Here is a 27,334-nt window from a genome sequence, read left to right as displayed (position 1 = left end):
GAATGGGAATGGGAATGGTTTGGGATGGGGCTGTTTTTTGGGATTTGTGTGCTCCCTCTGGATTCGGGGACACGCAGAACTCCCCTGCTGATCCTGGTGGGATTGGGGAATGGAATGATTTGGATGGAGTTTTTTTTGGGATTTGCGTGTCCCCCTGGATTTGGGAACATGCTGATCCCAACGGGAATGGTCGGAACAGGGCTCTTTTTGGGATTTACACATCCCTCTGTGTTTGGGGACACACAGAGCCCTCAGGAAATGGGAATGGTTGGGACGGGGCTGTTTTTGGGATTTACACATCCCCCTGGATTTGGGAACACGCAGATCCCAATGGGAATGGTCGGGATGGGGGTTTTTTCTGGGATTTACACATCCCCCTGGATTTGGGAACACGCAGATCCCAATGGGAATGGTCGGGACGGGGCTGTTTTTGGGATTTACACATCCCCCTGGATTTGGGAACACGCAGATCCCAATGGGAATGGTTTTGGACGGGGCTGTTTTTGGGATTTACTCATCCCCCTGGATTTGGGAACACACCAAGCTGCTCCCTGTGAAATCTCCGGGACCAACCACAGGGCTCCAACCCCGGCAGCGGGTGGCGGTGACACCGAGGGGACAACGCGGCCACAACCCCTCCCCTCCACCCACCGGCGGGGCTGGAAAGTACCGGCAAAACCAACGGAATGAACGGAAGCTCCAAGGAACCCGCGGGGACGGGGTCGATCGGGGCGGGCAAAGCCCTGAATATCAGGGAGCCCCGCCCGCCCTAGACGTGCGTCTGCATGCGCTGCTGGAAGCGCTGCCCGTAGTCCGAGTGCTGCGACGTGTACGAGAACCGCGTGGCGCCGCCGCCGAACTTGCCCACGGCCTCGTAGGGCTCGTAGGCGCCGCCGAAGCCCAGCCGGTACGGCGGGAACGCCGCCGTGGGGCCGGGGAACCCGACGCCGACGCCGACGCCCGCGTAGTTCTCGTAGGACAGCTGGCTGCTCGTGTCCCCCGGCGGCACCGCCGTGCCCGGGGGCGCCGCCGCCGCCTCGGCGGGGAACTCGGGGCCGCCGCGGGGGTACGAGCTGAGCTGGGCGTAGCCGCTGGAGTGCGAGAGGCGCGAGGGCGGCCGCGGCTCGAAGCGGGGCCCGCCGGGGCCGGGCGCGCGGTAATCGCCGTAGAGCACCGAGCGCGAGGCCGGGCGCTCCTCGTGGGCGCGCACGTTGTAGTAGCCGTTGGTGGGGTCCTGGAAGGGGAAAATCGGGAGATCGGTGGGTTTGGGGAGTGCTGGTGGGTGGGAAGGGCAGGGTTGGGGTTGAGAGGGGCGTGGGACCGGACCTTGAGCTCGTACTCCTCGCGGGTGTCGATGGTGTCGCAGCGCAGGTCCTGCTTCAAGTCCACGTCGTCCTTGAACGACTGGAAAAGCCACGGGAATAATTGTGGGGTTGTGGGATTGTGGAATTGTGGGATTGTGGGATTATGGGATTGTGGAATTGTGGGATTGTGGGATTGTAGGATTATGGAATTGTGGAAGGGGATGGGTGGGGAGGAACCCTGAGACCCATCCCATGGTGGGAAGGGGCGGCTCCTGATAGCCCAGGTGGATCCAAGGTGGAGCCGGGAACTTCGAGGGATGGGGAATCCATGGGATCCATGGGATCATGGATGGGGAGTCCAGGGGATCATGGATGGATCCAGGACCGATCCCTAAAATCCCATTAAACTGGCCCAGGGAACGCTGGAATTCTTTGGGATGGAAAAGACCCCAACGATCATCAAGACCTTGGGACCTTCCACCATCGCAGGTGTCTCCAGCCTGGCCTTGGGCTGGGGACACTGCCAGGTTGGGGACACTCCCAGCCATCCCAGGTGCCAGTCCCTGTCCCCACGGTGTCCCCATGTCCCCCCTCACCGAGTAGATGGCCTTCATGACGCGCGTGGCCGTGGACACGCTGGCCGTGTCCTCCTCCCGGTCCGTGTGCAGCGTCAGTGGCTCCCGGTTCACCGTCTCCACCTTGATGTCCAGCTTGCGCAGCGTGACGTCCTTGCGGCCTGACGAGCGACCACAGAGTGACCACGGAGTGACCACGGGGTGGCCACTGAGTGACCCCCCCAAAGAGATCCCCATAAAGACACCCAGAGTGACCACTGAGTGACCACTGAGTCACCATGAATTGATCTCCATAGACACCCCCATGGATACACCCAGAGTGACCACTGAGTGACCACGAAGTGACCCCTGAGTGACCCCAGAGTGACCCCAGAGTGACCCCGAGTGACCCCAGAGTGACCCCACTCACTTCCTTTGCGGCGCCGGTAGAGGAAGCAGGCCAGGGCCAGCAGGCAGCTGATGAGGAGGATGCTGGCGCCGATGGTGGCCCCGGCGATGATGCCCACGGGCAGCACCTCTGTGGGGACACCAGGGGACAGTTGGGGACAAGGACAGTGCCACAGCCACGGCTCTCATCCCAAAATCCCAATAACTCAGCTCGGGGTCCCATGTCACCTTTCCCCTCGAGCTGGATGATGGCCATGCCAGGCCCATCTCAATGTCCCCAAGCTGTCCCCAGACTGTCCCCCCAGTGTCACCTTTCTCCTCAAGCTGGATGATGGCCGTGCCCAACCCAAGGCCACCCAAAGATGTCCCTGCCATTGTCACCTTTCTCCTCGAGCTGGATGATGGCCGTGCCGGGCCCGAAGCTGTTCCAGGCCGTGCAGTTGTAGCGCGTCTGGAAGTCGGCGTCCATGACGTTGTTGATGGTCAGCGTGGACAGGACCCCGCTGCCCGTGTTGCTCCTCTCCACCGTGTAGCGCTCCAGCGTCCCCGCTTCCAGAATGTTCTCCTTCCACGCCCACGCCTGCGGGCAGCGGCAGAAATGGTTCTGTGCTTTTTGGTTTTTGCTGTTTTGTACTGGGGTTTGTCAATTATCTTGATATTAACGTGGTTATCGTTATTTAATTCTGTATTATTTTATTATTTATATATTATTAGTCTTATATTATTATTTACATATTATTAGTTTCACATTATTATTTATATAATATTCGTTTTGTTTATTTATATTTATATGTATATATTCTAATGTATTTATACTATTATTCTGCTTATACATTTATATATATTTATTTATATATATAATAAATGTATATACATTTATTATATATTTCTATTATTATTCTGTTTATTTACATATATTTTTATTGTAAGCATATGTTAATATATATTGCTTACAATATTTTCATTGTAAAATAATCTATTTTATATTTATAAATAATTCTATGAATATAGAGATTTATTAATATTATTTTATATTTTATACTTATTTATTATATAAAATATATTTATTTATATTTATTTTTATTTATTATAAATTTAAATAAACATTATTACATTTAATATTTATTTATTTTGTATTTAATTTGTTTGATATTAATAAATTACATTTAATTATAAATGCATATTAACCCATATTAATTGTAATGCATCTTTGTAAAATGATTTGTCTTATAAATAATTTTGTAAATGTCTTAAATATTTATTTGCATATTTATTTTACGTTATTTTATATTACTAATTTTATATGTACAGGTAATACTTAATATATAAAGATAACGTTTGGATGTACTTAATTAAAATATATATAAAAATATGTATCTATATATATTAATATTATTATATAAATATACAATTTAATAGCTAAATATCTATAAATAGAAATATATATTAATATATATTAATATCTAAAAATACATATCAATATATATTAATTCTAATATATATTTAATGATAAAATTTGATAATATAAAACAATAACAACATTAAGATTTATTAAATTAAAATAAATAAACAACAAATAAAATAAATATTAAACGTTGCTGATATTTTGAAACGAAATGATATTTTTTTCAGTTCCGGGGTGCGGCGGGACTCACGATGCGGTCGGGGGGCGGCGTGCTGCCGATGAAGCACTCGACCTTGCCGCGGTCGCCGCGCACGGCGAACTGCACGGGCTCGCTGGAGATGATCGGGGGGCCTGCGGGGAAATTTGGGGTGTCTGGGGGGGAAATTGGCATATTTGGGGTGTTCAAGGGGGGAAAATGGGGAATTTGGGGTATTTGGGGGGAAATTGGCATATTTGGGGTGTTCAAGGGGGGAAAATGGGGAATTTGGGGTGGTCTGGGGGGGAAAATGGGGAATTTGGGGTGGTCTGGGGGGGGAAATGGGGAATTTGGGGTGTCTGCGGGGGAAATTGGGATATTTGGGGTGTTCAGGGGGGTAAAGTGGAGAATTTGGGGTGTTCCTCAGGGGGAAATTGGGATATTTGGGGTGTTCAAGGGGGAAATTTGGATATTTGGGGTGTTCAAGGGGGAAATTTGGGATATTTGGGGTGTTCCGGGGGGGGGAAATGGGGAATTTGGGGTATTTGGGGGGAAATTGGGATATTTGGGGTGTTCCAGGGGGAAAAATGGGGAATTTGGGGTGTTCCACAGGGGGAAATGGGGGATTTGGGGTGTTCCAGGAAGGCAGCTGGGGATTTGGGATGGTTTGGGGGAAATTTAGGATATTTGGGGTGTTCCAGGGGGGGAAATTGGCGATCTGGGGTGTTATAAGGGGAAAATGGGAATTTGGGGTGGCCCAGGCGGGAAATGAGAGGAGGAAATTCCTAGAGCTGTGTCCAGGCCAGGCCAGGAATGAGGGATTTGGGATAAAATTCCGTGTTTTGGGTGGAACTGGGGGAACGGCTCAGGATCAGGGGTTTAAGGGGGATAAAATTCCTTGGTTTAGGTGGAATTGAGGAAACCTCCCACAGGAAATTCCAGCTTGAAATTCCTGCAATTCCTGACCCCATCTCCCCGGGTGTGGAAAAATCTCTCTTCAGGATTTACTCCCTTCCCACCACCCCCCTTTGCCTTTCCCCTTGAATTTTCCCGTCCCAAACCCAACAAAAAAACCCCAAATCCCGTTTTCCCCATCACAGCCTCCCCAGCCAAATTTAAAACGCAAAATTTAAAATTCCCCCCGCTTCACCCCACCGAAAACCAACCAAAACCAGAGAATTTTTGGGACGCCGGGATCCGCCCCGTTCCCATGGAGCCCCAGGAGGTGTTTTTGGTTTTTTTGGGGGTTTTTTTGGGTTTTTTTTTGGGGTGGCTGACCGTTGACGAAGAGGGTGACCTCCCTCTCGCCCACGCCGATGCGGGGCACGATGGCCTTGCAGACGTACTGGCCGGCGTCGGCCTGCGTCACCGACTTGAGGTACAGCTGGTTGCTGTTGCTCAGCACCTGCGGGGACACCGGGGACATCTGGGGACACGTGGGGACACTCGGGGACGTCCCCCAAAAGCTCGGCAGCCTGGCCATATATCGTTTCCGAGGGAATCCCAGCCAAAATTCCAGTTTTTGGGATGTTTTGGGGTGTGGAGGGGGCACGCAAGGATGGTGGGGATGTTCAGGGGACACGTTTGACGCCGATCCCAAACCTGAGTCCCAAACTGAATCCCAACCCCAATCCAAACCCCAAACCCATTCCCAAACCCCAAACCCATTCCCGAATCCCAAACCCAATCCCAAATCCCAAATCCCAAACTCCAAACTCAATCCCAAACCCAAACTCAATCCAAATCCCAATTTCCCTCTCTAGGGAATTTTAGGGAGGGGACACAAAACCACAGTGGGGGCATTCAGGGTTTCTGTTTGACCCCAATTCCAAACCCGATCCCGAATCCCAAACCCAATCCCAACTCCAATCCCGAATCCCAAACCCAATCCCCAACCCAACCCAAATCCCAATCCCAGTTTCCATTTTTTTGTGTTTTTTTTGGGGGGATTTTTTTGGGGTGATTTTTTTGGGGAGATTTTTTTGGGGAGATTTTTTTGGGGAGAATTTTTGAGATTTTTTTGGGGATTTTTTTTTTTTTTTTTTTTTGGAATTTTTCCTGGGATTTTTTTGGAAGTTTTTTTTTAGGATTTTGTTTTGAGACGAAATGTAGGATTTTGTTCTGAGATTTTTTTTTTTGGGGGGGAATTGTTTTTTGGGATTTTTTGGGGGGATTTTTCCTGGGATTTTTTGGGGTATTTTTTTGGGGGTTTTTGACACACACGGAGCCCCCCCCGAACCCAAGGGCACAAAGAACATTCCGGAACCCCCCTGGAGGCGCTCCTACCATGTTGGATTCCTTCTTGGTCCAGGTGAGGGTCAGCGGGGGGTTCCCCGACCACACGCAGGTCAGGGTGACGTCGGAGCCGATGTCGGTCACCGTGGGCTTGGGGTCCACCACGATCCGGGGGGCGACTGGGGGGACACGGAACCGGGGGAGGAAGTGTGGGGAGGGGCTCTGGGGTTAATTTGGGGCCGTTTTGGGGGTTTGGGGCCGTTCTGGGGCCGTTTTGGAGCACTTTTGGGGCCATTTTGGAGCCTTTTTGTGGCGGTTTTGGGGCTGTTTTGGGGCCATTTTGGGGTGGTTTTGGGACCGTTTTGTGGTGGATTTGGGACCGTTTTGATGTTTTGAGGCAGTTTTGGGGCGGTTTTGGGGCGGTTTTGGGGTGGTTTTGGGGCCGTTTTGGGGCTGTTTTGGGGTAATTTTGGGGTTTTGGGGCTGGTTTTGTGGCCATTCTATGGCTGTTTTGGGGCCGTTTCAGGGCCGTTCTGGGGCCATTTTGGGGCCGCTTTGGGACCCCTTTGGGGCAATTTTGGGGTCATTTCGAGGCCGTTTTGGGGCCGCTCTGGAGTCACTCACAGTGCACGTCCACCAGGGTGCTGACGTTGGTGCTGCCGATGTCGTTGTGCACCTCGCAGCTGACGGGCTCCGTGAAGAAGGTGTAATCCACCTGCGTGTCGTACCTGTTCTCCTTGGCCTCCTCGATGATCACCCCGCCCTTGGCCCACCTGGGGACAGCGGGGACACCGTGGGATCCTGATCCCAAATCCCGGTCCCCATCCCAAATCCTAATTCCCATCCCAAATCCTTGTCCTCGTCCGAAATCCCAATCCCAACCCCAAATCCTAATTTCCAATCCCCATCCTAAATCCTTATCCCCATCCTAAATCGTAATTCCAAGTCCTAAATCCCAATCCCCATCCCAATTCCCAATCCCCATCCCATCCTAAATCCCAATCCCAAAGGTTTCCAAAGGGTTCTGGGGAGGGGACACAGAGCCATGTTTGGGACATTCAGGCACACTTTGGGACCCCAATCTCCATCCTAAATCCCCATCCTAATTCCCAGTCCCCATCCGAAATCCCAATCCCTATCCTAAATCCTAATTCCCATCCTAAATCCTAATTTCCCAATCCCAATCCCCAATCCCAATCTCAATCCCAATCCCAATCCCAATCCCAATCCCAATCCCCATTCCAAATCCCAATCCCAATCCCCATTTCCAAAGGGTTTTGGGGAGGGGGCACAGAGCCATGGTGGGGATGTTTGACCCCAATCCCAATCCCAATCCCAATCCCAATCCCAATCCCAATCCCGATTTCCAATCCCTGGGGGTTTTGGGAAGAAGGCTGGGGACATTGGGTGCCCCCAAATGACCCCCCCAGCCCCGTCCCGGGTTTTGGGGCTCACCTGTAGCCTTTGATCTCGGGGTTGGCCGTGGCCATGCAGGTGAACACGACCCTCTCGCCCTCCTGCACCGTCTGCGGCTGGATGGACAGGGTCACCGTCGGGGGGTCTGCGGGGACAGCGACGGCTCAGGGGGGACACCGGGGGACCCCAAAGCTCTGGCGTGGCCACCGGAGGGTCGGTGTTGGCCACCGAGTCCCGGCCCTGCCTCCCCCTCCTCTTCCTCCTCCTCCTCGTCCCTCCAGCAAATCCCGCCCACAGACACCGCTCCCACCTGCGACACCCCAAAAATCCCACAAAAATACCCCCCAAATCCCCATCCATGTCCCCATCCCTCCCACCCCTGGTGTCCCCGGTGTCCCCAGTCCCTGTCCCTGTGTCCCTGTCCCCAGTGTCCCCAGTGTCACCCACGGTGCTGCACGGAGCTCTCCTTGCCCGCGGGCACAGCCTCGTTGGAGCTGCGGCAGGAGCAGCTGTCCGTGTGTCCATCCCCATGTCCCCAATGTCCCAGTGTCCCCATGTCCCCAGTGTCCCCAGTGCCACCCACGGTGCACGTTGAGGCGCACGGAGCTCTCCTTGCCCGCGGGCACGGCCTCGTTGGAGCTGCGGCAGGAGAAGACGCGGCCGATGTCCAGCTCCGAGGGCGTGATGGGCAGCAGGCTCGTGGTGCTCTCGCGCTTCCCGTCGGCCAGGAGCTCCTGGGGGGACACAAGGACACGGGACATGGGGACATGGGGACATAGGGACAGCTCCAGTGGGGCTGGGGACACTGGGAGGGGACGGCCACCACGCTGCAGTGTCCCCATACCGTGCTGGTGACAGCCCCGTCCTGCTGCAGCCCATTGGGGAAGCAGGCCAAGGTGGTGACAGTGGGACAGAGGGCACAGGGGGCACACAGGGGGCACACAGCGGCAGTTTTGGTGACAGTTTGGTGACATCCATACCGTGCTGGTGACAGCCCCGTCCTGCTCCAGCCCATTGGGGAACCAGGCCATCGTGGTGACAGTGGGACAGGGGGTACAGGGGGGACAGGATGACAGTTCTGGGGACAGTTCTGGTGACACAGGTGACAGTTTGGTGACATCCATACCGTGCTGGTGACAGCCCCGTCCTGCTCCAGCCCGTCGCGGAACCAGGCCAGCGTGGCCGCGGGTTTGGCGCTCCGCGCCCGGCACGTCAGGTTGTAGGGGGTCCCCGCCCTGAGCAGGATCTCGGGGGCGCCGTCGATCGTGGGGTCCTCGGGGGGGACTGCGGGGGGACAGAGGGGACAGCAGGTCAGGAGGGACACCCTGGGACAGCGGGGATGCGGAGGGGACACTGGGGAGGGGACACGGGGACATGGGGACATGGGGACAGCTGGGAATGGGGAGGGAACACTGGGGATGGGGACACGGGATGGGGAGGGGACACTGGGGATGGGGGGGGGACACAGAATGGGGAGGGGGACACAGATGTGGGGAGGGTGCACAGGGGACTGTGTGTGACATTGGGGACTGTGTAGGGCACAGGGGATGGGGAGGGGACACTGGGGATGGTGTGTGACATTGGGGACACTGGGGACGGTGTGGGGCACAGGGAATGGGGAGGGGACATGGGGAGGGGACACAGGGGATGGGGACACGGATGTGGGGAGGGTGCACAGGGGACTGTGTGTGACATTGGGGACTGTGTGGGGCACAGGGGATGGGGAGGGGACATGAGAGGCCCTGGAGGACACAGGGGTGGGACATGGGGGACACTGGGGACCGTGTGGAACACTGGGGACCGTGTGGGGCACAGGGAATGGTGAGGGGACACAGGGAATGGGGAAGGGGATGGCGGGAATGGGCAGGGGACACTGGGGACAGCTGGGACATTGGGGGCTGCGTGGGGCACAGGGAATGGGGAGGGGACACTGGGGACGGTGTGTGACACTGGGGACACTGGGGACGGTGTGTGACAGACACTGGGGACACTGGGGACGGTGTGTGACACAGGGGACACTGGGGACGGCGTGTGACAGACACTGGGGACACTGGGGACGGTGTGTGACACTGGGGATGGTGTGTGACAGACACTGGGGACGGTGTGTGACAGACACTGGGGACACTGGGGACGGTGTGTGACAGACATGGGATGGTGTGTGACACTGGGGACACTGGGGACGGCGCGTGGCCCTCACTGAGCACGGTGAGCCGTGCGCGGCGCGAGCGCAGCGCGGCCTCGGTGGCCTGGCACTCGTAGACGGCGTCATCGGAGAGCTCGGCGTCGCGGATCTCCAGGTTGTACTGGCCCGAGTCGGCCGTGCCCACGATGCGGTACCGGGGCCAGGCTGGGGACAGGGGACAGGGCGGGGTCACACGGGGACAGCCACATCCCACAGGGACATCCTGGTGCTACGGGGACAGCCACATCGCACAGGGACACCCCGATAACACAGGGACACCCCAATCCCATGGGGTCACCCCTGCCCACCCAGCGCCACCTCTGTCCCTGGGGCACCTTTGAGGCCCTGCCCCATGCCCAATGCCAGCCCTTGCCACCCAGTGTCACCCCCAGTGCCACCCCAGGGCACCTTTGAGGCCCTGCCCCATGCCCAATGCCAGCCCTCCTGACCCAGTGCCACCCCCAGTGTCACCCCCAGTGTCCCCCCCCTGTTCCCAGGCACCTTTCAGTCCCTGCCCCATGCCCAGGGCCAGCTCTGCCCACCCGGTGCCACCCCCAGTGTCCCCCCCAGTGTCCCCCCTGTCCCCGGGCACCTTTCAGTCCCTGCCCCATGCCCAGGGCCAGCCCGTCCTTGGTCCATTGCACGATGCCGGAGTAGTTGAGCACCACGCAGGACAGGACGATTCTCTGCCCGGCCACCACCGTCTGGTCCTCGGGCTCCTCCACGAAGCGCGTCTGCACGGCTGCGGCCACGGCGCCGCGGTCAGTGCCGGACACGGCGCCACGGTCACCGGACACGGCGCCACGGTCACGGCGCAGTGCCCGGCACTGCGGCACCGGGTGTGCCGCCATCCCGGAATACCCCGAGATCGCCCTGAGATCCCCCCAGGATCCTCCTGAGATCCTCTGGAGATCCCCCTGAGATTTCCTCCAAGATCACCTCAGGAGTCTTCTGGGATCCCCCCTGAGATCCCCCCAAGATCCCCCTGAGATCCCCCCAGGATCCTTCTGGGATCCCCCCTGAGATTCTCCCCCGAGATCCCCCTGAGATCCCTCAGGATCCCCCCGGAGCTCCCCACGAGCCCCGGAGCTCCCGGGGTCCCCCAAACGCCCCCACCCCGTTCCCAATCCTGCTCCCGTTCCCGTTCCCGATCCCGGTTCCCGTTCCCGCTCCCGGTTCCTGTTCCCGCTCCCGGTTCCCGTTCCCGTTCCCGTTGTTCGCGGCTGTTCGGGATCGATCCCGGGGTCACGCGGCCCGCGGGAATCGAGCGGGATGTGACGGGAACGGGGACAGGGACAGGGACAGGGACGCGGCCGTGCCCTGGAGCGGGGAAGGGGCAGCGCGACCCCCCCGCCTCTCGCGGCTGCAATCCCGGGGGTTTTATCCCGGAATGTGGCACGGAATGGCACGGCACGGAACGGAACGGCGCCGAAGAGCACAGAATGGCACAGTACAGGGTCCCGCTCCCGCTCCTCTCCTTCCGAACCCCCCAAAATCCACGGGCTCCCGCATTTCATCCCGAAAATAAAACGCCCGGCGCGTCCAAACATCTCCAAAAATCCACACAAAAATCCCCAAAAATCCCCCCAAAAAATCCACGTTTGGGGGTGATCTGCTCCCAGGATCCCCGGGATGGGGAATCCAGGGATCCACCGGTGCCAGCCCCGGTGCCACCCCCGGTGCCAGCCCCGGTGCCAGCCCCGCCCCGGGGCCGCGGGGGTTTTGGGGCAAGATGAAGGAAAATCGGGATCGGGAGATCAAAGAGGGGAAGGTGCCGGGAGAGGGAGGAGGAGGAGGAGGAGGAAGAAAATCAGAGCGGGGAACGGGGGAGGGAGCGGCGGGGGGGACCCGCAGCCTCGGGCACCGGGGGGGGGGGGACGGGATTTTGGGGGAAATTGAGAGGAAAACGGGCACTGGGATGGCACCGGGATTATGGGGAAAATGGGCACTGGGATTTTGGGGGAAATTGAGAGGAAAACGGGCACTGGGATGGCACCGGGATTATGGGGAAAATGGGCACTGGGATTTTGGGGGAAATTGAGAGGAAAACGGGCACTGGGATGGCACCGGGATTATGGGGAAAATGGGCACTGGGATTTTGGGGGAGATCAAGGGGAAAACGGGTCCTAGGATGGCACTGGGAGTTTGGGGGAGGTTGAGGAGAAAACGGGCACCGGGCTGGAACCAGGCTGGCACTGGCACGGCCGGGGGTGGCTCGGGTTTTGGGGGAGATTGAGGGGAAAATGGGTACTGAGATGGCACCGGAATTTTGGGGGAGGTCGAGGGAAAATGGGCACTAGGATGGCACTGGGATTTTGGGGGAGATTAAGGGGAAAATGGGTACCGGGATGGCGCCGGGATTTTGGGGAAAAAGAGCACCAGGATGGCACCGGACCAGCTGGGAACGGTCCCGGATTTTGGGGGAGATTGAGGGGAAAATGGGCCCTGGGATTTTGGGGAAAACGGGCACCGGGATGGCACCGAGATTTTGGGGGGAGATTGAGGGAAAACGGGCACCGGGATGGCACCGGCCCAGCTGGGAACGGTTTGGGATTTTCTGCCGCCATCCCGGTGTCCCCACACATTGTCCCCAACCCCGAAAGGCCAGCGCCGGCTCCCTGCAGTGCCAGTGCCACCTCCTTGGTGCCACCTCCCCCTTGTGCCACCTCCCCGCAGTGCCAGCCGCGGTGCCAGACCTGTCACCGCCAGCGGGGCGATTGTCGCAGCCGGAGCCACCTCCTGTCACCTTCCCCTGGCAGGGACCGGGACTGGGGGGGGGGGAGGTGGCGGTGCCACCCCCGCGGTGTCGCCGGGTGGTGGCGCGGGGGTGGCACGGCCCGGCTCGCTCCGGCGACAGCGCCGCGGGGCTTGTGTGGCTCGGGCGGCCGGGGTGACACCGCGCCGAGGTGACAGCGGTGGCCGCGGGCACGGGCGCGAGGTGGCGCCTCCCTCGCTCGCTCGCTGCCGTGTCCCCCTCCGTGCCCGTGCCACCGTGCCACCCCTTGTCACCGCGTCCCCTTTGCCGCTGTGACCCCCCCCCCCCGTGTCGCTCTGCTCCCCCCCTTTGTCACCACGGTCCCCTCCCGCGTGGCAGCACGTGCCTGTGCCCGCGGGAATGTCCCCTTGTCCCCAAACGAGGCTCGGCAATGTCCCCAAATCCGGCTGTGCCCACGGCAATGTCCCCAAACCCGGCTGTGCCCATGGCAATGTCCCCACGGCAATGTCCCCAAACCCTGCTGTCCCCATGGCAATGTCCCCAAACCCGGCTGTGCCCACGGCAATGTCCCCAAACCCGGCTGTGCCCACAGCAATGTCCCCACAGCAATGTCCCTCTGTCCCCACGGCAATGTCCCCAAACCCGGCTGTCCCCACGGCAATGTCTCCACGGCAATGTCCCTCTGTCCCCAAACCTGCCACGGCAATGTCCCCCTGTCCCCACGGCAATGTCCCCTTGTCCCCAAACCCGGCTGTGCCCACGGCAATGTCCCCAAACCCTGCTGTCCCCATGGCAATGTCCCCCTGTCCCCACGGCAATGTCCCCCTGTCCCCACGGCAATGTCCCCAAACCCGGCTGTCCCCCTTTTTTTCCTTATTCTTCCCATTTTTCCCCCATTTTCCCTTTCCTCCCCCCCCCCATTTTCCCCATTTTCATCCCCTTTTCCCCCGCATTTCCCCCCCTTTTTTCCCCATTTCCCCCCTTTCCCCCCCATTCTCCCTCATTTTCCCCTTTTCCCCCCTTTTTCCACTATTTTCCCCCCTTTTATCCAATTTCCTCCCTCTTTTTTCCCCCCATTTCCCCCCATTTCCCCCCTTTTCCCCCATTTCCCCCTTTTCCCCCATTTTCCAATTTTCTTCCCCATTTTCCTCATTTCCCCCCCATTTCCCCCTTTTTTTTCTCATTTTTCCCCATTTTCTCTCCAATTTCCCCCCTTTTCTGCCCCATTTCCCCCCTTTTCCCCCACTTTCCCCCATTTTTCCCAATTTGTCCCATTTCCCCCCCTTTTATCCCAAATTTTCCCCATTTTTTTCCCAATTTTGCCCCTTCTTTTCCTCCCTCCTTATTTAATCTCTCCCTCCTCCCCTCCCTTCTCCTCCCTTTTAAATTTGAAGCCTTTCCCCTCTTCCCGAGCTGCTCGCTGCTATTTTTATGTGAAACACAAAAAAAAAAAAAAAAAAAAAAAAAAAAAAAAAATTAAAATTAAATAAATAAAAACACCAAACCCAAAACAGGCGAGGAGGAGGGAGGAGAATTTCTAAAAAAAAAAAAAAAAAAGAAATAATAAAAAAATAAATAAATTAAATAACTGAAAGCCAAACCCAAAACAGGCGAGGAGGAGGGAGGAGAATTTCTAAAAAAAAAAAAAAAAAAAAAAAAAAAAAAAAAAAAAAATTAAATAACGAAAAGCCAAACCCAAAACATTCGAGGAGGAGGGAGGAGAGTTCTATAAAAATGAGATAATTATAAAATAAAAACAATCTCTTGCCCGGGTTGGGATTTTTCTTTCTTCCTTTGGGGAAGAAAAGAGGATTTGGGGTTTTTGGAGCGGAAAGGAGAGGCCGGGGCAGGTCCTGGGGTCGCTGCTGTCCCCTCTGTCCCCATTGTCACTGCTGTCCCCAGAGCCGGGGGTGGCACCGCGGGGTGGGGACAGCGAGGGGACCCATGGGATCCATGGGATTTATGGGGTGGGATCGAATTTATGGGGTTTATTTATGGGACCCATGGGACCCACGGGATCAATGGAACGGGATTGATGGGACCCATGGGATTTATGGGGTGGGATCGAATTTATGGGATTGGTTTATGGGACCCATGGGATCCACAGGATCAATGGAATGGGATTGATGGGACCCATGGGATTTATGGGGTGGGATCGAATTTATGGGGTTTATTTATGGGACCCATGGCACCCACGGGATCAATGGAACGGGATTGATGAGATCCATGGGATGGGATTTATGGGACCCATGGGACGGGATTTATGGGGTTTATTTATGGGACCCATGGGACCCACAGGATCCATGGAACGGGATTTATGGGATCCATGGGATTTATGGGATCCATGGGATGGGATTTATGGGGTGGGATCGAATTTATGGGATTTATTTATGGGACCCATGGGACCCACGGGATCAATGGGACGGGATTGATGGGACCCATGGGATGGGCTGGGAGGGGATCTGTGGGGCCCATCAAATGGGATTTATGTGATTTGTGGGATGGGATGGGATGGGGCGGGATTTCTGGGGGATCCATGGGATGGGATGGGATTCATGGGATCCATGGGATGGGATTTATGGGATCCATGCGATTTGTGGGATTTATGGGATGGGATTGATGATGGGATTTATGGGACCCATGGGATGGGGAGGGGTCCCAAGCTGGAGGCCCCGGCAGCGCCGGGAATGTGGGGTCTGATCCCAATGGGATTTGGGATTTGGGATCACATCCTGTCAGGAATGTGGGGTCTCATCCCGATGGGATTTGGGATTTGGGATCACATCCTGCCGGGAATGTGGGGTCTGATCCCAATGGGATTTGGGATTTGGGATCACATCCTGTCAGGAATGTGGGGTCTGATCCCAATGGGATTTGGGATTTGGGATCACATCCTGTCAGGAATGTGGGGTCTGATCCCAATGGGATTTGGGATTTGGGATCACGTCATGCTGGGAATGTGGGGTCTGATCCCAATGGGATTTGGGATTTGGGATCACATCCTGTCAGGAATGTGGGGTCTCATCCCAATGGGATTTGGGATCACGTCCTGCCGGGAATGTGGGGTCTCATCCCGATGGGATTTGGGATTTGGGATCACGTCCTGCCGGGAATGTGGGGTCTCACCCTGCCTGGGAATTGGGATCCCATCCTGACAGGGACCGATTCCATCCCGATGGGGATTTGGGATCCCATTTCACCGGGGATCGATCCCATTTTCCCGGGAATCCCAGCCCCATTTCCCCAGGAATCCTGGCCCCGTTTTCCCACGGATTTTGGCCCCATTTCCCCAGGAATTCCAGCCCCGTTTTCCCGGGAATCCCAGCCTCGTTTCCAGCCCAGCGCCCCTCCCGGCCGAGCCGAGCCGAGCCGAGCCAGGCCAGGCTGGGCCCTGCCCCGTCCCCGCCTCCTCCCGCTCCCGGAGCTATTTTGGGATCGGGAATTTGGGACTCTGGATCGGGAATTTGGGAAATTTGGGACTCTGGATCGGGAATTTGGGACGGTCCCCCCGTGTCCCCACGGGTGACCCCGAGATCCCCCGGGTTTGGTATTCCCGAGCCCGGCTTTGGGATCCCGGCGCTGTCCGGGATTTCGCGGTGCCCGGGGAACATTTCCCCGCTTCCCTCCCCCCTTGCCAGAAATCCCAGCGCGGGAAATTCCCGGGACAATCCCGGGACAATCCCGGGACAATCCCGGGACAATCCCGGGACATTCTCCGCCCGCGGCTCTGGGAAAGCGGGAGCAGCTCCTGGAGGCTCACGGGGGATCTGTGGGGAGATTCGGGGTCCTGGGGGAGCTGTGGGGTCACGGGCAGCTCTGGGGTCCCCCCATGCCATTGTCCCCCATCCCGGTGTCCCCATGCCATTGTCCCCCATGCCGGTGTCCCCATGCCATTGTCCCCCCATGCCATTGTCCCCCATCCCGGTGTCCCCATGCCATTGTCCCCCCATGCCGGTGTCCCCATGCCATTGTCCCCCATGCCATTGTCCCCCCATGCCATTGTCCCCCATGCCGGTGTCCCCAGCCCGGTCCCCGTTGTCCCCCCCGTTGTCCCCGGCCCCACCCCGGCCCCAATCCCGCTCTAATCCCGCAGTAATTAAACCCGGCCCTCGTTAATTCCCCGTTAATTGCGGCCCCGGCCCCCGCCCCCGCACGGCGATGGCCCCGAGAGAGAGATGGCGCTGCCACTGTCACCGTCACTGTCACCGTGTCCCCATCCCTGTCCCCACGGTGCCACCGAGAGCTGGCACTGCCACTGTGTCACCGTCACCGTCCCCCGTGTGCCACCGAGAGCTGGCACTGCCACCGTCCCTGTCCCTGGCACTGTCCCCACGATGCCACCGGCCTGGCTGAGGGTTGGCACTGCCACTGTCCCTGTGTCCCCTGTCCCTGCGGTGCCACCGAGAGCTGGCACTGCCACTGGCCCTGTCCCTGTGTCCCCATCCCTGGCACGCCACCATGCCCGGGGTCCCCTGTGCCCATCCCTGTCCTTGACCCTGTCCCCTGTCCCCGTCCCTGTCCCTTGGCTTTGTCCCTGGGCTGTCCCCGCGCTGGTGGCACCGGGCTCAGGGGTTGGTGGCACTGGGCTGTCCCCAGGGTGGTGGCACCGGGCTCAGGGATGGCGTCCCACGGGCACGGCAATCCCGGGACATCGAGCTGCCGTGGGGAAACTGAGGCACGGGTGGGGAAACTGAGGCATGGACGGGGAAACTGAGGCACGGGTGGGGAAACTGAGACACGGGTGGGTTATTCCTTGGGGAAACTGAGGCACGGGTGGGTTATTCCTTGGGGAAACTGAGGCACGGGTGGGGAAACTGAGGCACGGGTGGGTTATTCCTTGGGGAAACTGAGGCACGGGTGGGGAAACTGAGGCATGGGTGGGGAAAATGAGGCACGGGTGGGTTATTCCATGGGGAAACTGAGGCACGGGTGGGGAAACTGAGGCACGGGTGGGTTATTCCATGGGGAAACTGAGGCACGGGTGGGGAAACTGAGGCACGGGTGGGTTATTCCTTGGGGAAACTGAGGCACGGGTGGGGAAACTGAGGCACGGGTGGGTTATTCCTTGGGGAAACTGAGGCACGGGTGGGTTATTCCATGGGGAAACTGAGGCACGGATGGGTTATTCCTTGGGGAAACTGAGGCACGGGTGGGGAAACTGAGGCATGGGCGGGGAAAATGAGGCACGGGTGGGTTATTCCATGGGGAAACTGAGGCACGGGTGGGGAAACTGAGGCACGGGTGGGTTATTCCGCGGGGAAACTGAGGCACGGGAGGGTTATTCCGCGGGGAAACTGAGGCACGGGTGGGGAAACTGAGGCACGGGTGGGGAAACTGAGGCACGGGTGGGTTATTCCATGGGGAAACTGAGGCACGGCTGGGTTATTCCTTGGGGAAACTGAGGCACGGGTGGGGAAACTGAGGCACGGCTGGGTTATTCCTTGGGGAAACTGAGGCACGGGTGGGGAAACTGAGGCACGGGTGGGTTATTCCATGGGGAAACTGAGGCACGGCTGGGTTATTCCTTGGGGAAACTGAGGCACGGGCACTCCCCCGCCCCGCTCCCCAGGGCCGGGACTGGGGCGCCTCTCCCGGGGCCGCTCACTCCATTAATTAGCGCTGTCTCATTAAGACATCTGCTAACGAGGCCGCAGCTCCGGGCGCGGGGGGGGGGTGAAACCATTCCAGCTTTTTCCCGGTTTTTTAACATTTCCCCCCCATTTTTAAACACTTTTCCCCATTTTTTGACACTTTCCCCCCATTTTTTAACATTTCCCCCCCATTTTTTTCCATTTCCCCCCATTTTTTAACATTTATTCCCCATTTTTAACATTTTTCCCCCATTCCCCTCTCGCTAAATTCACGATTTTTATTCCTTTTTTTTTCCCCTCGAATTTCCCAAAAAAAATCCTCCCCCCCCTTCAGCGCCCGAGCAAACAAACAAAAGTCCTAATTAGGCATTAATTAGACATTGTTCCCGCGCTAATTAAAGAGCGCCGCGCCAATCGGGGCCGGGGGGAGGCAGGGGAGGATTGGGGGCGATTTTTGGGGGGCCAGAAGTGAAATTTGGGAAGTTTGGGATTTTTCTGGGTTTTTTTTGGGGGGGAGTATTTGGGATTTTCTTGGGGACATTTGGAGGTTTTTTTTTGGGGGGAGGTTTGGGATTTTTTGGGGTGATTCTGGATTTTTTATGGGCGGGGATTTGGGGGTTTTTTTAGGGTGGAATTCGGGATTTTTAAAGGGGAATTATGGACTTTTTTGGGGGAGGAAATTCGGGATTTTTTTAGGGTATAATTCTGGATTTTTTGGGGAACATTCTGAGGTTTTTTTTGGGGTAGATTCCGGGTTTTTTGGGGTGTCCCGGCCCTGCCGCTCCCGCTCCCCGCTGTTTGCGGCCGGGCCGGCGATGATCCCACTCTCCTGGAATTTGAGGAATTTCCTGCCAAGGCTCCCTCTGGAAAGGCGAGGAAAGGCAAAAACGCCGAGATTTTAACCCTCTGCTCCCCGGCCCGCCTCGCTTTTGGGGGATAATTCCTGATTTTTTTGATAATTTCCGATTTTTGGGGACAATTTCTGATTTTTTCCTGATTTTTCCCGGGATGGGAATCGCTGCTTTTCGCGGAAAACCCGAATTTTCGTGCCTCAGTTTCCCTCCTTGCTCCTCTCCCTGACCCCGAGGGTTCCATCCCTGCCCCAAACCCCCTAAAAACCCCAAAATCTCCCCAAAAATCCCCAAAAATCCGCCCATCCCAAACTCCCCTTTTCCCAACTTGATTCAATCAAATCCTCCCGGAATTTTCCTTTTTTTAAAATAAAATTTCACCAAAATGGGGAAAGGAGGAGGAAAAAGGGGCCCCAAAAGCGGCCCCAGCTCCGGGATGTTCCCAATTCCAGCCCCAAGGAGGGGAAAAACGGGGAAAAAATGGGAATTTTGGGGAAAATCCACCTGAAAAAAGGGGGAAAATGAGGTTTTTTGGGGGGGGGGAAAACCAACTGGGGAAGGGGGAAAGTTTGGATTTTGGGGAAAGTTCATGTGAAGAAAGGAGGAAAAAGTGGAATTTGGGAAAAATCCACGTGGGGAAGGGGAAAAATGTGGATTTTGGGAAAAATCCGTGTAAAGAAAGGGGGGAAGTGTGGATTTTGGGAAAAATATACCTGAGAAAAAGGGAAAAAATGTGGATTTTGGGAAAATCCACATGGGGAAGGGAGGGAAAAAGTGACAATTGGAAATAGTCCACCTAGGGAAGGAGGGAAAACATGAATTTTGAGGGGAAAATGTGGATTTTGGGAGGAAAATGTGAATTTTGCGGGGGAAATGTGAATCTGGGGGGGGGAACGTGGATTTTGGTAAAACCCCCACGTGGCTAAAGGGGGAAAATGTGAATTTCGGAGGGAAAATGTGAATTTTGAGGGGAAAAATGTGGATTTGGGGGGGAAAAATGTGGATTTTGGTACAACCCCACGTGGCTAAAGGGGGGAAAATATGAATTTTGGGGGGAAAAACGTGAATTTTGGGTGTGAAATCCCCCTGGGCACGGCTCCCACGGGACACCCCGAGGCTTTGGGGTGGTGCCGGCCCCGGAGCCTTCATCCCGCTCCTCCTCCTCCCCCTCCCCGATTCCCGTTTAATTAAAAAAAAAAAAAAAAAAAAAAAAAAGAAGAAAAAAAGAATAAAAAAATGAAATTTTTCCCCCCGTTGCCACGGCAACGCCCGCAGCCGCTCTCGCCTTGGAAATAAAAGTTGTTTTTTCCTTCCCCCTCCTCCTCCTCCTCCTTTTCCTCCTTCCCTTCCCATCCCCATCCCGAGCCCCCCCCCCGGATTTTGATTTCCATTTGGATCATAATCCGCCCGTTGCCATGGCAACGCCGCCAGCCCTTTCTGGCCCGGCCCTTGCAGAAAAGGCTCCTTCCCCCTTTTCCCCTTTTCCCCCTTTTTCTTCCCCTTTCTCCCCGGTTTTCCCCCCATTTCCCCTCTTTTTTCCCCTTTTTCTTCCATTTTAAGGTTTTTTCCCATTCCCCCCCTTTTTTCCCCCATTTTTCCCGTTCCCTCCTCCCATCCGGAGGTCCCTGGATGCTCCTCTGGATGCATCCCGGAGATCCCTGATCCCAGATCCCAAACCCTAAATCCCAGATCCAAAATCCCAAAATCCCAGATCCCAAACTCCAAGCCCAAAACGCCAAATCCCCGATCCCAAATCCCAAACCCTAAATCCCAGATCCAAAATCCCAAAATCCCAAATCCCAGATCTCAAACCCAAAATCCCAGATCTCAAATCCCCAATCAGTGATCCCAAATCCCAAATCCCAAATCTCAAATGCCACATCCCAAACCCAAATCCTAAATCCCAAACCCTAAATCTCAGATCCAGAACCCAAAATCCCCGCATCTCAAACACCAAAATCCCAAACCCCAGATCTCAAACCCCCGATCCCAAATCCCAGATCTTAAATCCAAAATCCTCGACCCCAACCCCAAAATCCCAGATCCCAATCCCCATCCCCAAACCCCAAAATCCCAAATCTCAGATCCCAGATCCCAAAATCCCAAATCCCAAAATCCTAAATCCCCAAAATCCCCAAATCCCAAACCCCAAAATCCGAAATCCCCAAAATCCCCACATCCCAAATCTCAGATCCCAAAATCCCAAATCCCAAAATCCGAAATCCCCAAAACCCCAAAATCCCAAATCCCCAAAATCCCCAAACCCCAAATCCCGACCCTTTTCCCGCCGTTCCCTCTGGATCTGCCCCGGTTCCGTGGGGTCTCTCTGGGGTTTTGGGGGGAATTTTGGGGGGTTCTGACCCAATGGGGAGATTTTGGGGGGATTTTTGGGGGGGTTCCGTCCCCCCCTGTCCCGGATCCGGGTTTATGCAAATGAGCCGCGTGCCCCGGAGAGCGCAATTAGCGCCGAGCGGAGCCGGAGCGATTAATTAAGAGATAATGAAGGGAAGAGGAGCCGGGGGGGGGGGGGGGGGGGGGGGGAACGGCCTGGGGGGAACGGGGGGAAATTGTGGGGAGGGGGCGGAAATGTCGGGAGACCCCAAAATCACCGAGAGACCCCAAAATCACCGAAAATTCCCCAAATTATCGAGAATTATCGATAAAATTCCCGATAAATCCCGAAAATCCCCGAGAATTGAAGAGAATTTCCGAAAATCCCCGAAAATCCCCGAGAACTGCCGAGAATTGCCGAGAATTGCCGAAAATCCCCGAGAATTGCCGAGAATTGCCCGAAAATCCCCGAGAACTGCGGAGAACTCCCAATAATCCCCGATAATTCTCAAAATTTCCCCCAAATACCCCAAAATCCACGATAATTCCCAAGAATTCCCAATAATTCAGGATATTAACTCCTGATAATTCCCCCAAATTCCCAATAATTCCTGATAATTCCCCAAAATCCACAGTAATCCCTGAGAATTCCCAATAATTCTTGATAATTCCCAAAAACTTGGATATTAATTCCCGATAATTCCCGTAAATTCCCAAAGATTCTCAAAAATTCCCCAAAAATTCCTGAGAATGCCCCAAAACTGCTGAAAGTCCCCGAGAATTCCCGAAGCCCAACCCAAGCTGGGCATTCCCAGGGTTTGTCCAGGTGGGCAAAGCTCGGGATTAAATCAAGCCTGGATTAAAGGAGAGGGGATTAAATCAATAAATCATGAATGAATGAATAAATTAATGAATTATTGAATAAATTAATGGATTAATTAATGAGCTGGGACCGAGGTCACCTCAGGGACACAAAGGGAACAAGGAGGAGGTTCTGGGGCTCTGGGGTTGGGGTTTCCCACCCCAAATCACCCCAAAATCACAGAAAATCACCCCAAAATCCACCTGAAATCACCCCAAATCCCATTCCTGGCCCTGGCCCTGGCCCTGACCCTGCCACGAAATTTGGGGTCAAGGGGTAAAATCCCATGGGATCCCAAATCCTTCAGGATCCCAAATCCCTTGGGGTCACGTCCCTGCTGTCACCTCTCCCATATGAGGGAAGGAAGGGAATAAAAATATAAAATAAAATAAAAATTAAAATAAAAATATTTAAAAATATATAAAATAAAATAAAAATTAAAATATAAACATAAAACAAAATAAAAAATATATTTAAAATATACACAATAAAAGAAAAAAATTAAAACATATAATAAAATTTAAAATATAACACAATATAAAATTAAAAAAGAAAATGAAATAAAGCATAAAATAAAATAAAGAAAAAGCCCCGCGGAGAGGAGAAGAAGGGCCCAGAAAATGAATAAATATTTCAATTTGAGGCGCAATCACGGCGAGTGATTGAAACGGGGAAGAATAATGGCTTTCATTTAGATAAGATACAGAAAATTATTTAGTGAGAAATGAAGAGTGATGAGCCCCATTCAGCGCCAGGCCCGAGCGCCCCCCGCGGCGGGAGGGACCCCAAAACCGCCCAGAATTACCCCAAATCCCAGCCTGCTCCAGGGTGAAACCCCACGTTTTACAGGAACCCCACGTTTTACAGAGAACCCCAGGTTTTACAGAAAAAAACCCACATTTTCCTGAGAACCCCCCCACGTTTTCCAAAAAAACACCCCAAATTTTCCATAAAAGCCCCAAATTTTGACCTGGCATTGGGGGCAAGGCTCCTCTGGGAGGTGACAGTGGAGGGATGGAATGGGATTGGGATGGGATGGATTTGGGATGGGATTGATGTGATTGGATTGGGGCGGATTTGGGATGGGATTGGGAGTGATGGGATGGATTTGGGGTGGGTTTGGGGTCACTGGGATTGTCACAGGGATGTGAGCCTTGATCCCAAACTGGAGCCATTGATCCCAAACTGGAACCATCCCAACCAGAGCCATCCTAAACCGGAGCCATCGATCCCAAACCAGAGCCATCAATCCCAAACTGGAACCATCCCATCCCAAACTGGAGCTGCCCCATCCCAAACTGAAGCCATCCCATCCCAAATGAACCATCGATCCCAAACCGGAGCCATTGACCCCAAAATGGAACCATCCCAAAACGGACCTGTCCCATCCCAAACAGAGCCATTGATCCCCAACTGGAACCATCCCAAACTGGAGCTGTCCAATTCCAAACTGGAGCCATTGATCCCAAATCAGAGCCATCAAACTGATACTGGAGCCATTGATCCCAAAATGGACCCGTCCCATCCCAAAATGGACCTGCCCCATCCCAAACTGGAGTCATTGATCCCAAACTGGAGCCATCCCAAACTGGACCTGCACCATCCCAAACTGGAGCTGTCCCATCCCAAACTGGAGCCATTGATCCCAAACTGGAGCCATTGAACCCAAAATGGAACCATCCCAAGACAGACTCGTCCCATCCCAAACTGGAACCATCCCAAACAGAGCCACTGATCCCAAATGAGCCATCAATCCCAAACTGGAACCATCCCAAAATGGAGCTGTCCCATTCCAAACTGGAGCCATTGATCCCAAAATGGAACCATCCCATCCCGAACTGGAGCCATCAATCCCAAACTGGAGCCATCGATCCCAAACTGGAGCTGCCCCATCCCAAACTGGAGCCATCCCAAAACGGAGCCATCCCATCCCAAACAGACTTGTCCCGTCCCAAACAGAGCCATTGATCCCAAACCGGAGCCATTGACACCAAACTGGAGCCATTGACACCAAACTGGAGCCATTGATCCCAAACTGGAGCCATTGATCCCAAACTGGAGCCATTGATCCCAAACCGGAGCCCTTGATCCCAAACCGGAGCCATTGATCCCAAACTGGAGCCATTGATCCCAAACTGGAGCCATTGACACCAAACTGGAGCCATTGATCCCAAACTGGAGCCATTGACACCAAACTGGAGCCATTGATCCCAAACCGGAGCCATTGACACCAAACTGGAGCCATTGACGCCAAACTGGAGCCATTGACCCCAAACTGGAACCATCCCAAAACAGACCTGCCCCATCCCAAACAGAACCATCCCGTCCCAAACAGACCTGCCCCGTCCCAAACAGAACCATCCCGTCCAAACTGGAGCTGTCCCATCCCAAACCGGAGCCACCAATCCCAAACCGGATCCCTGCCATCCTAAACCGGAACTGTCCCGCCCCAAACCGGAGCCGTTTCACCCCAAACCGGGAACATCCCGCTCCACGCCGGGGCCATCCCACCCCAAACTGGCACCGGCCCATCCCAAAGCGGGTCCCTCCCGCCCCAAACCGGGACCGTCCCGCCCCGCACCGGAGCCCACCCATCCCAAACCAGAGCCATCCCAAACCGGGCCCATCCCATCCCAAATCGGATCCTTCCCATCCCACACCGGAGCCGTTTCACCCCACACCGGAGCCACTGAGTCCCACACCGGGGCCGTTTCACCCCAAACCGGAGCCACTGAATCCCAAACCAGATCTCTCCCATCTCAAACCGGTTCCCTCCCGCCCCACACCGGGGCCGTTTCTCCCCGTTTCACCGGGACCGTTTCCCCCCGTTCCCCCGGATCCCTCCCGCCCCACAACGGGGCCGTTCCTCCGCGTTTCACCGGGACCTTTTCCCCCGTTCCCCCGGTCCCTCCCGCCCCACACCGGGGCCGTTTCCCCCCGTTTCACCGGGACGTTTCCCCCCGTTCCCCCGGTCCCTCCCGCCCCACACCGGGGCCGTTTCCCCCCGTTTCACCGGGACCGTTTTCCCCCGTTCCCCCGGTCCCTCCCGCCCCACACCGGGGCCGTTCCTCCCCGTTTCACCGGGACCGTTCCCCCCGTTCCCCCGGTCCCTCCCGCCGCTCCCCGCGTGGCCCCGGGCGGCAGCGCGGCCGCTTTTGTTCCCGGGGGACGCGGAGCCCCCGGCGCTGCCCCGGAGCTGCCCCGGCCCCGCGGGGGTCCCGGGGGTCCCGGAGCTGCCCCGGGGGTCGCGGCCCCACCGGCGCCTTCCTCCCGCTCCTCTCAATCCCCCGCGCTCCAGGCGCGTTTTTTGGGTTTATTTTTGGGGCTTTTTTTTTTTTTTTTTTTGGTTTTTCCTTTTTTTTTCCCTTTCCCTTCCCCTCTCTCCTCTCGGCATCTTAGCAACGCCGCCCCCTTAATTAAAAATTAGATTGGATTTTGCAGCTGGGAAGCGCCGGAGGCCGCGCTGGGGCAGCGCCCGGCCCCGGTCCCCCCCCCAAAATTCCTGGGGCGATGGGGGCGCCCCCTCCCCTCCCCCCGAGGGTTTTTGGGGGGTTTTGGGGACCCCCAGCCCCCCCCCCTCCCCGGCTTTTCCTCAGCGTGACCTTGGCACAGCAGCTCCCCCCGTGCCTCAGTTTCCCCCGGGAGGGTTTTGGGGGGGTCCTGGGGGGGGGGGTCGGGTTGTTCCCCACCCCGAGAGGCGGCTCTGGAGGGGGTGGGGGTGGGAAAAGGGGGGAAAATGTGGGAAAAGGGGGGTCCGGGCTCCCCCAGCCCCTTCCCCACGCAATGCCGGGATCGGGGTCCTGGGGTCCCCCCGGAGGCGGCCCCTGCGCTCCCCACGGACGGACGGACGGACGGACGGACGGACACACGGACAGACCCCCCCAGGCCGGGTCAAGCCCCCCCATCACCCTCAGCCCTGACCCCCCCCAACCCCTCCCGGGGGTCCCGTTTGACCCCAGGGCCCCCGAACCCCCCGAACCGGCCCCGGGACCGGGACCCACATGGCGGGGGGGCAAAACCTCGGTCCCGGGGCTCCAACAGGACCGGAACCGGGGGGACGGAGCGGCGCCGGGGAGGCAGAACCGGGCCCGGTTCCGTCGGGACAGCCCCGGTACCGGAGGGGCGTCCAGGAGAACCGGGCCCGGTTCCATCAGGAGCCCCCGGTACCGAGGGGGGGGTGCACGAGGAGCAGTCCCGGGACCGGGGAGAACCGGGCCCGGTCCCACCGCGATCTCCCGGTACCGGAGCGGGGGAATCCACGAGAACCAGCCCTGGGGGGTTCGGGAGAGCCGGGCCCGGTCCCACCGAGATCCCCCCGGTACCGAACAGGGGATCCATGAGAACCAGCCCGGGGGTTCGGGAGAGCCGGGCCCGGTCCCACCGCGATCTCCCGGTACCGAACGGGGGATCCATGAGAACCAGCCCGGGGGTTCGGGAGAACCGGGCCCGGTCCCACCGCGATCCCCCGGTACCGGGAATCCACGCGAACCCACGGCGGGATTTGGTCAAACCGGGCCCGGCATTGAGCAGAACCGGCCGCGATTCCATCCGAACCCTCCGGTACCGCCGGCGCCGAGCGCGGGCCCGCCAGCCCGGCCAGAACCCCGCGGGACCCCTCGGAACCGCCGGTACCGGCCGGAGCCGGCTCTCATCCCTCCGGGAACGGGCGGCGCGAGCGGGGCTGGAGCGCTGCCCGCGGAGTTGGGAACGGCGCTCCGGGGCGGCCGCGCTGCCCGGTCCCGCTCCCGGTGCCCCCGAGCCTGCCGCTCCCGGCGCCCCCGGCGCGGCGCCCACCTTGCCCGCGGGTCCCGGCGAGAGTCAGCAGGCACAGGAGCAGGATCCGCATCTCCCGTCCCGTGGCGGCGGCCGCGCTCCGGGGCCGGGCCCGCCGGGGGGCTCCGCTTCGGGGGCTCCGCTCCGCGATCGCCGCCCCGCTCGGCCCCGCGCCGCCCCCCGAGCCGAGCCGAGCCGAGCCGAGCCGAGCCGAGCCGAGCCGAGCCGAGCCGAGCCGAGCCGAGCCTGGCCCGGCCGGGCCGGCGCCGGGCAGGGGCCGGGAAGGGCCACGGAGCTCCGGCGGCTCCGCTGCGAGCCCCGAGCGAGAGCGGCGGCGGCGGGGGCGGGGCGGGGGGCGGAGGGGGCGCCGGGAGGGGGAGCGGGAGCGGCGGCGGCGGGGGGGGGCGGGAGGAGGAGGAGGAGGAGGAGGAGGAGGGAAAGGAGGGAAAGGAGGGAAAGGAGGGAGGGGGAGAGCGGGGACGTGCGCGCGTGTCACGCGTGGGGCTGCGC

The 27,334-nt window shown here is 57.0% G+C and overlaps 1 protein-coding gene across 3 annotated transcripts; it reads right to left on the bottom strand.

Moving 5' to 3' along the window:
• Positions 1–669: 669 nt before the first annotated feature.
• On the bottom strand, positions 670–26,923 carry KIRREL1 (kirre like nephrin family adhesion molecule 1). Of its 3 annotated transcripts, XM_058042767.1 has the most exons (15): positions 26,846–26,923; positions 10,293–10,442; positions 9,716–9,865; positions 8,645–8,802; positions 8,102–8,252; positions 7,558–7,663; positions 6,727–6,875; positions 6,154–6,281; positions 5,146–5,272; positions 3,922–4,022; positions 2,648–2,846; positions 2,289–2,396; positions 1,901–2,040; positions 1,327–1,404; positions 670–1,234 (listed from the first exon to the last, which is right to left on the bottom strand). In XM_058042767.1, the coding sequence occupies exons 1-15, from the start codon at positions 26,895–26,897 to the stop codon at positions 770–772; spliced, it is 2,262 nt and encodes a 753-aa protein (XP_057898750.1). In that variant the 5' UTR covers positions 26,898–26,923; the 3' UTR covers positions 670–769. The 3 variants fall into 3 exon arrangements, with proteins under 3 accessions (XP_057898750.1, XP_057898749.1, XP_057898751.1); XM_058042766.1 differs by lacking the exon at positions 26,846–26,923 and having other exon boundaries at positions 10,293–10,601; XM_058042768.1 differs by lacking the exons at positions 10,293–10,442; positions 26,846–26,923 and adding an exon at positions 10,036–10,063.
• Positions 26,924–27,334: the final 411 nt, after the last annotated feature.

Source organism: Melospiza georgiana, chromosome 33 (assembly GCF_028018845.1).
Source record: "Melospiza georgiana isolate bMelGeo1 chromosome 33, bMelGeo1.pri, whole genome shotgun sequence".
NCBI classification, from domain to species: Eukaryota; Metazoa; Chordata; class Aves; order Passeriformes; family Passerellidae; genus Melospiza; species Melospiza georgiana.
This window is presented reverse-complemented; position numbering and strand designations above follow the sequence as displayed.

Coding starts and splice junctions, on each gene's coding strand:
- KIRREL1 (XM_058042766.1), bottom strand. CDS start 10,551: ATGGCGGCACACCCGGTGCCGCAGTGCCGGGCACTGCGCCGTGACCGT. Junction 6,282..6,726: donor CACCCTGGTGGACGTGCACT/GTGAGTGACTCC, acceptor GTGTCCCCCCAG/TCGCCCCCCGGATCGTGGTG. Junction 1,235..1,326: donor GCGAGGAGTACGAGCTCAAG/GTCCGGTCCCAC, acceptor TTCCCCTTCCAG/GACCCCACCAACGGCTACTA.